This window comes from Triticum aestivum, chromosome 5A (genome assembly GCF_018294505.1).
Source record: "Triticum aestivum cultivar Chinese Spring chromosome 5A, IWGSC CS RefSeq v2.1, whole genome shotgun sequence".
Taxonomy (NCBI): Eukaryota; Viridiplantae; Streptophyta; class Magnoliopsida; order Poales; family Poaceae; genus Triticum; species Triticum aestivum.
Window position 1 is genome coordinate 384,132,068 of NC_057806.1, and position 10,425 is coordinate 384,142,492.

The 10,425-nt window shown below is 48.3% G+C and overlaps 1 protein-coding gene across 1 annotated transcript; it reads right to left on the reverse strand.

The window, feature by feature from the left end:
* Positions 1-4,984: 4,984 nt before the first annotated feature.
* LOC123106963 (probable flavin-containing monooxygenase 1) lies at positions 4,985-8,063 on the reverse strand. Its single transcript, XM_044528985.1, has 4 exons — positions 7,538-8,063; positions 6,130-6,543; positions 5,606-5,964; positions 4,985-5,502 (listed from the first exon to the last, which is right to left on the reverse strand). Exons 1-4 carry the CDS (start codon positions 7,979-7,981, stop codon positions 5,148-5,150), a joined length of 1,572 nt encoding a protein of 523 aa, XP_044384920.1. The 5' UTR covers positions 7,982-8,063; the 3' UTR covers positions 4,985-5,147.
* Between the last annotated feature and the right edge of the window lie 2,362 nt (positions 8,064-10,425).

Here is a 10,425-nt window from a genome sequence, read left to right on the forward strand (position 1 = left end):
CAGGGCGCCGGCGACGAGGTCCTCCGGAGCTTGGGAGCTCCTCTCCCTGGAGCTTGGCGTGGAGGGGCGGCGGGGTCGGGCTGGAGCGGCAGAGGGGAATGGGCCCCGCGGGCCTGACGCGGGCCCCATGGGCCGACGGCGGCGGGAGGCGGTGAAGTGGGCACGGCGCCACGTGTCGGCGTGGGATTTGCGGCGGCGGTAGTGTCCGGCGCGGCCCGGACGTGTCCGGCGCGCGGAGGGACGAGGTAGCTAGGTTTAGGGTTGGAATGATCCGAAATTTTAGGGAGGAGTGCCTTTTTATAGGTAGAGGGAGCTAGGAGGCTCCAAATTGAGCACATTTTTCGGCCACGCGATCGTGATCGAACGACCTAGATGATGGAGGGGGGTTTAGGTGGGTTTTGGGCCACTTTGGAGGGGTGTTGGGCTGCAACACACACGAGGCCTTCTCGGTTCCTCGATTAACCGTTGGAGTATCAAACGAAGTCCAAATGACAGGAAACTTGACAGGTGGTCTATCGATAGTAAACCAAGGCCGCTTGGCAAGTCTTGGGCCAATCCGAGAACGTTTAACACCCGCACACGAAAAGAGGTAGAAAGGGACACCGGAGGACATAGGAGCGCCGGAATGCAAAACGGACAACGGGGAAAATGCTCGGATGCATGAAACTAACACGTATGCAAATGCGATGCACATGATGACATGATATGAGATGCATGACAAAGACACAACAACACAAAGACAAAAACCCGACAACGAGGAAATATCACAACTTAGTGCCGAAAATGGCAAGAGTTGGAATACAAATATGGCAAGTTACATACGGGGTGTTACACAAAAGTGTTTGGAAAAGTAGAGACATATCAACCACACCTTGTATTTTTGATTTAAACATGTCTCTTCCGCTTAGCATCTGTCATGTTCTGCACTGGACAATCTGATACAGTTATGTTTTCCCCTGGACAATTTCATACTGAATTGATTTGCTGGTTCAGAGCAGAAATATAGCGCCTATTCTTCATCAGACCAAGGATATTCATGTTCGCAGTGATGGAAGAGGTGAAATCGATACAACCGAAATTGAGCATCCAATCATTGAATCCTGTCCTGCACCTCCAATGTAGGTCCACCCTGCCAATAAATTCACATGCAAACCACTAGTATTACTATCTAATGACAGTACAAAAAGAGTAGCAAGATAGTAGCAAACCATGTACCTTCGTAATGAACAGCTCATAGTGCCACCAATTGGATATAAAGGTTTGGAAAAAAACATGCTCCTAATGTTGAACCAGGTGGACTTTTTGTGCAGTTCCACTTAAATCGAGCATCCCTGTTTGCATAGATATTGAAAGTGTGATTACTCTAAAAGTGGCACTAGTTGAAGCATAGACTCACAAATATAAGCATTCCAATTTCTTAATGGAAAAAGGTAGCAAGACTGTTTCTAACCACCTGTTTGAAGGAATAAATAAAGCAACAACGGCTGATGTCAGGAAGGCATACATAGTTTTTTCTGAAAAACCGAGCCATTCCTAACCTTTCCTCTTCTTTTAAGCAAATTTTGTGCAGTTCTACTAAAATAAAATGCCATCACCGCCTTGACAATTCAGTGACACTGTACAAAAGGAAATGACTTAACATTACATCATGATGTCAGGTATGTAGTCGACAGGCATTAGAGACAAACATACAGACCTCCTCCGATAACATAATGAACATTAATTTTAACAAAGGTGTGACTAGCTTTACCGGGATAATTTCAGTGAACTCTACACCCTTTGTTCCTTTCACTTGTGTTCTACTCGTGCATATTACATCAAGGCATAAAACCTGGCTCGGATGCCACTATTGGGGAACGTAGTAATTTCAAAAAAATTCCTACGCACACGCAAGATCATGGTGATGCATAGCAACGAGAGGGGAGAGTGTGTCCACATTCCCTCATAGACTGAAAGCGAAAGCGTTAGCACAACGCGGTTGATGTAGTCGTACGTCTTCACAATCCGACCGATCAAGTACCGAACGCACGGCACCTCCGAGTTCTGCACACGTTCAACTCGATGACGTCCCTCGAACTCCGATCCAGCCGAGTGTTGAGGGAGAGTTTCGTCAGCACGACGGCATGGTGACGATGATGATGTTCTACCGACGCAGGGCTTCGCCTAAGCACCGCTACGATATGATCAAGGTGGATTATGGTGGAGGGGGGCACCGCACACGTCTAAGAGATCAAGAGATCAATTGTTGTCTCTTCGGGGTGCCCCCTGCCCCCGTATGTAAAGGAGTGGAGGAGGGGAGGGCCGGCCCTCTCTATGGCGTGCTCTAGGGGAGTCCTACTCCCACTGGGAGTAGGATTCCCCTTTTCCTAGTAGAACTAGGAGCCCTTCCATGTAGTAGGAGTAGGAGGGAAGGAAAGGGAAGGGAAAAGGAGAAGGAAGGAAGGGGGCGCCCCCCCCCCCTAGTCCAATTCGGATCAGCCCATGGGGAAGGGTGCGACCACCCTTTGAGGCCTTTCTCTCCTTTCCCGTATGACCCATTAAGGCCCAATACGAATTCCAGTAACTCCCCGGTACTCCCGAAAAATACCCGAATCACTTGGAACCTTTCCGATGTCCGAATATAGTCGTCCAATATATCGATCTTTACGTCTCGAGCATTTCGAGACTCCTCGTCATGTCCCCGATCTCATCCAGGACTCCGAACTACCTTCGGTACATCAAAACACATAAACTCATAATATAACCGTCATCGAACTTTAAGCATGCGGACCCTACGGGTTCGAGAACTATGTAGACCTGAACGAGACACGTCTCCGGTCAATAACCAATAGCGGAACCTGGATGCTCATATTGGCTCCTACATATTCTACGAAGATCTTTATCGGTCAAACCGCATAACAACATACGTTGTTCCCTTTGTCATCGGTATGTTACTTGCCCGAGATTCGATCGTCAGTATCTCAATACATAGTTCAATCTCGTTACCGGCAAGTCTCTTTACTCGTTCCGTAATACATCATCCCACAACTAACTCATTAGTTGCAATGCTTGCAAGGCTTATAGTGATGTGCATTACCGAGAGGGCCCAGAGATGCCTCTCCGACAATCGGAGTGACAAATCCTAATCTCGGAATACGCCAACCCAACAAGTACCTTCGGAGACACCTGTAGAGCACCTTTATAATCACCCAGTTACGTTGTGACGTTTGGTAGCACACAAAGTGTTCCTCCGGTAAACGGGAGTTGCATAATCTCATAGTCATAGGAACATGTATAAATCATGAAGAAAGCAATAGAAACAAACTAAACGATCAAGTGCTATGCTAACGAAATGGGTCAAGTCAATCACATCATTATCCTAATGATGTGATCCCGTTAATCAAATGACATCTCATGTCTATGGTTAGGAAACATAACCATCTTTGATCAACGAGCTAGTCAAGTAGAGGCATACTAGTGACACTTTGTTTGTCTATGTATTCACACATGTATTATGTTTCCGATTAATACAATTATAGCATGAATAATAAACATTTATCCTGATATAAGAAAATAAATAATAACTTTATTATTGCCTCTAGGGCATATTTCCTTCAGAATGCGCCACCACTGGAGCTTGGGAGGAGGGCTCCCACCCCACCTCGCCAAACCGTGAGAGCCGCCGAGATGGATCCCACACACTCATCACTGTCTCTGATCTGAACCAATCCGCGGAAAAACCACGAGATCGGCGATGCAGATCCGCCTTGGATAGGGACAGCACCATGCCATGCCGCCGCGGGAAGCCCGAGCTTCGCCCGCCGCCCCGGGATCCAGCCACCGCCAATAGGCCAAGCCGCCGGCCGCCGTGACCAAGGTCGCCATGACCCTGCGAGCCCATCGAACGGCTGGCGCCACCAGATCTTCCTCGCAGCCTAGCAGCTCCGCCGCCCCCGCCCAGCACCACACTGCCGCCTTGCGCCGTTGCCTAAGACGCCATGCCGCCGCGACGCAGATCAGGGGAAAGCGGCCCCGGCGCCATGGGTGACCTGCCTCACCGATCTGGTGCGGGAGGGAAGAGAAGAGAGCCTCCGTCTCCGCCATCAGCCGCCTGGGGCTTCGCCCAGCGACCTCCTCTAGCGACGGCGGAGGGGAGGGGGGATGGAGGTGCCCGGCGGCGGGGGCTAGGGTTTCCACTCGAGCCGCCCTAGCGGGAGGGCGACGTGGGGTACTTCCCCTTCTATACGTATTTCTCTTTGAACATTTGCATGACTGTGTATATTTAATATGTTACAAGTAACTACAAAATTCATCTTCAAAAAAATAGCTGGGAAAAGAATAAAAAATATGCACCTTAATCTCTTTTTAAGAATATAACTATACCATCGTTCCCCTAAAATAATAATAAAAATACCATCATTTCGAGGTGGACAAAGGAACTTGATCAGAAACATCTCAGCAGACTAGTCTGGATAAGCATGATTTTATTTACTAGCCTGGCTGCTTCCACGGCAACAATATACTTTTCTCCAGGGATAGTCTTCCAATGTTGCGCTACGGATAGGATGTTATTTGAATTCTAAATTGTCCTTTATTGACGGACATATACATGATAACATTGGATGGCCGGCTCCCACACCCGTGTCCGTGGACTGATCCCCTATCCATGTATGGGTGCTGGAGCAAATTTGCGAGGCAGCATTGGAGATGCCCTAAGCATGATTTTATTTACTAGTCTGGCTGCTTCCACGACAACAATATACTTTTTTTCACGGATGGTCTTCCAATGTTGCAGCGTAAGGATATAACAATGCCATCATTTTCTGGCTGAAAAAGTAACTCAATGAAAAAAAGGTCCGCAGACTAGTTTGTGGGTAAAAATGATTTTATTTATTACCTAGGTTGCTTCTTTGATAACAACATACAATAGTATACAAGGGCATAGTCTTCCGATGTTACAGCTCAAGGATAATAACAAATAGCATAGTTTCAATAGGCCAGACCGTGGATAAGAACGATTTTATTTATTGGCTGGGCTGCTTCCACGATAACAATATGTTGTCGTTTTTACGTCGACAATGAAGATTAGAAACAGTTTGTGAATAAAAATAACTTATTTATTGGCTGGGCTGCTTCCATGATAACAATATTAACATCATATTATTATTCTAGTTCCTCGGATTGACACTTGCGTAATCTGCAGGTTCATAGGGAATCAACCAGTCAGCCAGAAAGCCCTTCTTCCTCCTAGGCTCCCACCCCATGTCCTTGCACAGCTGGTCGTTGTGCCAGATACCGATAGAACCGACGCAAGATCGACGGAAGTAGTCGCCCAAGTAGCGTTTCATGTATGCGTCCCACTCCTTCACATTTTCCTCCATCGATCTTATGGCAGGCAAACTAAATCCCCCATCAAGGAAATGCGCCAGCCATTTGGACCGTATCTCCGAGGTGTGTAGATCTCCCATGCTCTCGGAGTAGCCAACGATTGCTAGCTGAGGAATCCTGGGGTGGACGCATAGCCTGTCACATTCCGTAAAAACTATGGTTAGTTAATTGTGCTGCATTGATATACATATCAACTAGTTCATTTGACTAAATTGAAAGGGAAATGGTTGAAAGGAACCTGTAGAGAGGGACCGCAGTAACTGGCGTGCCAACAACGATCTCTCTGAAGAGAGGTGAGGCAAACAGCTCTCTGAGCTTCTGATCCCCATTGTACCCGGTCGCAAAGATCACGACATCGCTCTTGATCGGTGCGGGCTCGCCTGGTACGATGACACCTTCTGTGCAGAAGCTAAATTTGTTTGCTTTCTTGAGGATAATGCTTCCCTGCTCCACCTTGTCGTAGAATTTGTCTGGCATTATTGCAATCAGCCATGAGCTGAGAGCTTGAAAGAAGCTGTGTTCCGGCACCATGCCATGCTTCCTCATGGGCACCGCCCACATGTAGTAGCTCTCCACAAACTTTGAGAGTATCCATCTCTGATCAAGTTAAATTAATGTATGAAAAGGAGCCATTGGTAGCTATTTTATACTTCCTCCGTCCCAAAATAAGTGACTCAACTTTGTAACTTACAAAGCCAAGTCACTTATTTTGAGATGGGAGAGGAGTATATAAAAGAAATACAGTGGCCATTATATACATACCAGGGGTGACAAGAAGGTAGCCAGCAGGCTAAGGAGCAGCCCCTCTCCTGGCTTGTGAACTAGTAGTTCGGACAAGCGATTGAAGCACAAGAAAGGAACCGGGACACCCCAAGCATATAAGTCAGGGATGATCCATCTCTTTGTCCGAACAATCATTGTACAAGGATGTGTCGGACCATTCACATTTGCGCACTCTGTGGCGATGTCGAGAGCAGACTTTTGATAGCCGACGACGGTGACGAGCTTGCCTTTGATGAGCTCAGTGGCTTTTGCATCATCCATGTTGGAGTAATCCATGGAGTGGATCACCGTGCCATTAAAGGCCTCTGGCCCTTTCTCCGGTGGGAAAGTTGGAATGTTGGGGATGCCGCTGTACCGTCCAACGCATAGCACCACGAAGTCGGCCACGTGTGTCTAGATATGCAAGGAAAGATCAACGTTAGGCAAACCATTGAGTCTAACCAGTTTTTCAGAAAATGATCTAATTTATTATGGAAAGCATATATGCATGTTTAGAGTATCTCCAATGATTCCGTATCCGTAAAGAATATCTAGTTTAAAGGGAGTTGGGCAAAAGTAATGCTCCAACAAATCGAGATCTCATATAATCTGCCCAACTTTCTGTACATTTAGTAGAAGTTGACGTGTAGCACTTCCGACATGCCCACTGTGCCGCCGCTGACCATCGCCATCTGCTGTCCGCCGACCCAAATTGCTTTTTTGGCCGCAGAACTAGGGTATGGTGCTTGATGAGGCTTGGAAGAACATGCCGTTTCGCTCAAGCCAGAGCATCCAGATGACAAGAAGCATTGAGTGTGCCAATTCCAAGCTCTGGGCAGCAGGTCGTCATTCCGCAAGCTCCAAGCAGTATGGCGCTTGTTGCCCTGGACCGCATGTCCGAGCGGCCACCATTTATTTACCTTTGGGTTTGCTATGTTTCATAGTATGACGAGAATGTGATACGTTATTATTCTTATATGTATATTCTAATTTAATTTTAGACCCGCTTGGTACCCACTCACAAAACGTATAAAGGATAATATGAACTTTTGACAATTATACTTACTTTCATATGTACGATGGATCACCTGTGACGAGAATGTGATACACTATTATTCTTATATGTATATTCTAATTTGATTTTAGTTTTGATGATTTCATTTCATTAGTACGAATTTCCACGGCAACTGGGTGTTATCTATAGCTTTCTAAAATCACGGTCACTATTGGTCTATCCGTTGACTTTGCATCTGATTGCTTTGTTTCGGCTTTGCTTCTGACTACAACGTGGATGGCACAAGGAACCCAACATAAGCCACAGTGACACGCCAACGATCGACAATGTCTCGTCTTGGAGGTGAGGTGAGGTACTACGAAATTTGAACTTAGATAGTGATCTTGCTCAAACCTCGACGTCGTCTCCGTGCTGCACGGTGATCCGCCACTCGCCCCGACCGCTGCCGAACGCCTCGCCGTTGCCGGCCCACTGCTCCCACGCCATCATCTCCTCCTCGTCGGCGGCGCCGGAGTACTCCAGAGCGGTGACCCGACTGCCGTACCTGACGCACTCTAGCACGCCGAAGTGGCGCGCGTAGGAGCACAAGTACTCCATGACCTGGTCGTGGCTCGGGTACAATTCCGGCACCTCCGGCGGCCACGGGAAGTCCGTGAACTCGTACTGTGACCGTGGGGTCTGCAGGCGCGTCGAGGCGAGCGTGTGCGCCCACACGCCGCCGACGGCGTCCGCCTCGGCCTCGAACACGACGGGCCGGAAGCCGCGCTCAAGCACGTGCTTGCATGCCGTGAGGCCGCTCATGCCGGCGCCGACGATGGCCACCCTTTGCTTCTCCATGGGACGTCTTGTTTTGTTGCTTGCAGAGACGTGAAACACGCTTCGCTAGTGTGCTATGCTATGACCATCTTGGCATTTGTTTCTGAGAGTCGTGGAGAACTAATATAGGCTAAGCCTGTGGCTGATCCTGGCCTTTTCTGTTGTGTCGAGGGATCGATCGGAACCCAAGTGCCATCAGCCGGTCACGTCCGACGCTGCGCTAGAACCTAACGGAACTGCGAATGCACACAGATTAAGCATTCTTCTAAGTTGTTTACTCGACGAAGAGTCTATGGGGCGATGCCAGGTCCCGTGCCCACGTGACGACGAGAAAATCGAATATTTGTCACTTTAAACATACGGCTTAGCAAAAATGCCGCCCAGCTTATGGGCACCTCGATTACCATGCCATTTCCCCTCTTTTATTGTTTTTTCTTTTCTTTTTTCATTTACATGCATCTGAATGGACCAGACTGCCCCTGGATGTATACACGTATCTCATCGAATCGTGCCAGTTGCCTCGGTAGCCTAGAAAAGAAGAAAGAACAGCGCACGCGGGTGCTGATTGGCGATTGCGTACACGCCGCCGCCAACACCGATCGCCTGGACGTCAACCCCTCGATCGCCTGGACTCCGCCGAGCTGCTGATTCCCTTGACGTCGCGGCCGTTGATGGCCTGGACACTGCCGTCGCACGCGTGGAAACCCCCGCTGCCGCTCGCGTGGACATTACGCAATAATCTCTACTTCTAATGTTTCCGTTCGTTCCTTTCCTCCTCGATCAATGGATTTTCTCTCCTTCGATCGGTGATTTTCTCCCCTTTACCTTATGATTGCCTTTGTCCACAGGTTTTTTCTCCTTCACTTTCCTATAATATATATTCATATATTTTTATACTTCTAATGTCTTAGTAAGTAGGTCGTTAGCTCATTTCGTTCGTTTCTTCCCTCCTTGATAAGGGCTATTCTGTTACTCCCTCCATTCCACAATGTAGTGCTTCCTCTATCCCCGTGCTTCAACTTTGACCGTAAATTTAACTAACAAGACCGATTGCGCCGGGAGCAAAAATTATATCAGTGAATTCGTATTCGAAAGAAGTTTTTAATTATGTAACTTTTTCTCCCGCCACAATCGGTCTTGTTCGTTAAATTTGTGGTCAAAATTCGACCTCGGGAAACGCGGGCGCACTATATTTTGGAATGAAGGGAGTACTAGTAACAGAATAATATTCTGTTACCCCTCGGCCCTATAAGGGCGCGACGTGTCTACACCGTAGAAACTCTCCGACCCACCCCCAGCCTAACCCACCTCCTTCCGCCGGAGGCAGCCGCCGTGGGCGAGCGAGCGACGCGTCAGCCGGAGCGAGGGAGCCAGCGGCACCGTTACTGGCTGATGAAGGATCCACCGCCGCCATCCCCTTCCTCGTTGGCAAAGCAACGACGAGGCCGTGATCCCCGCCTCATGCCTCCCTCCCTCGCCGGGGCTCCTTCGTCGGGGCTGTGATCCTCGCCTCCCGCCTTCCCCCCTCGCCGGAGCTCCTTCGACATGGCCGTGATCCCCGCCTCCCGCCTTCCCCTCGCGGAGCTCCTTCGACGGATCCGTGATCTCCGCCACCAGCCCCCCCCCCTCGCCGGAGCTCGTTCGACGGATACCTGATCTCCGCCACTAGCCGCTGCCTCCCCGGACCTCGTCGCTGGAGCTCCACCACAAGCAGGAGCGTCGTCGTCTCCCCAAGCTCCTTGCCTGCATCAATGGCGCCGCCTTCCAAGATTATGCTAGTACGCCGCCAATGAGAGGAAGAAGAAGACGTCAGATCCAAGAACATGCCACTGCAGGTGATGTCTGCTTCCCACACTAATTTTCCTCAAAATTGAATCTACCTGATTGCTACTGAAGCACAAACGATCAGTTCAAAAAATGTTTTCAGAACTGGGTTTGCCTGAAGAAAAATACCATATTTGTGCCAGTTCATCAGTTCTGCTATGCAAAAGATTTGATTTAAAAATTGCACACACTACGCTCTGCCTACATGTTACACTATTAGGTTCATCAGTACTACATGTGTGCTGCATCACTGAGACATGTTCCTATGATGCAGAAGCTGATAGTACATTGCAAATGCTTGCATCAGTTCATGACACTCCTGCCACTTGATGCACAATTTATATGTCGAGGTTACTGCCAGTACATCTAATATGCTAGCTTCAGTTCCAGTCAAAAAACATAAACTTATGCATCAGTCCAAGTAGCTACCACGGTTTATATAAGGTTCAGCTACCACTGCAAGTTGTATGTTGTTATTTCTAATAGTACATGTCATGTAGTTGCGTTAGTTCAAACGAGTAAAAGACTGTTGTTGAAAACAATACACTTGTTACAAAGTAAGTTCAATGATACAGAAACTAGGAGTACTTCAAATGTAGATGCATAAGTTCTAGATGAAAAAAAGAGAAGACATGTGCATC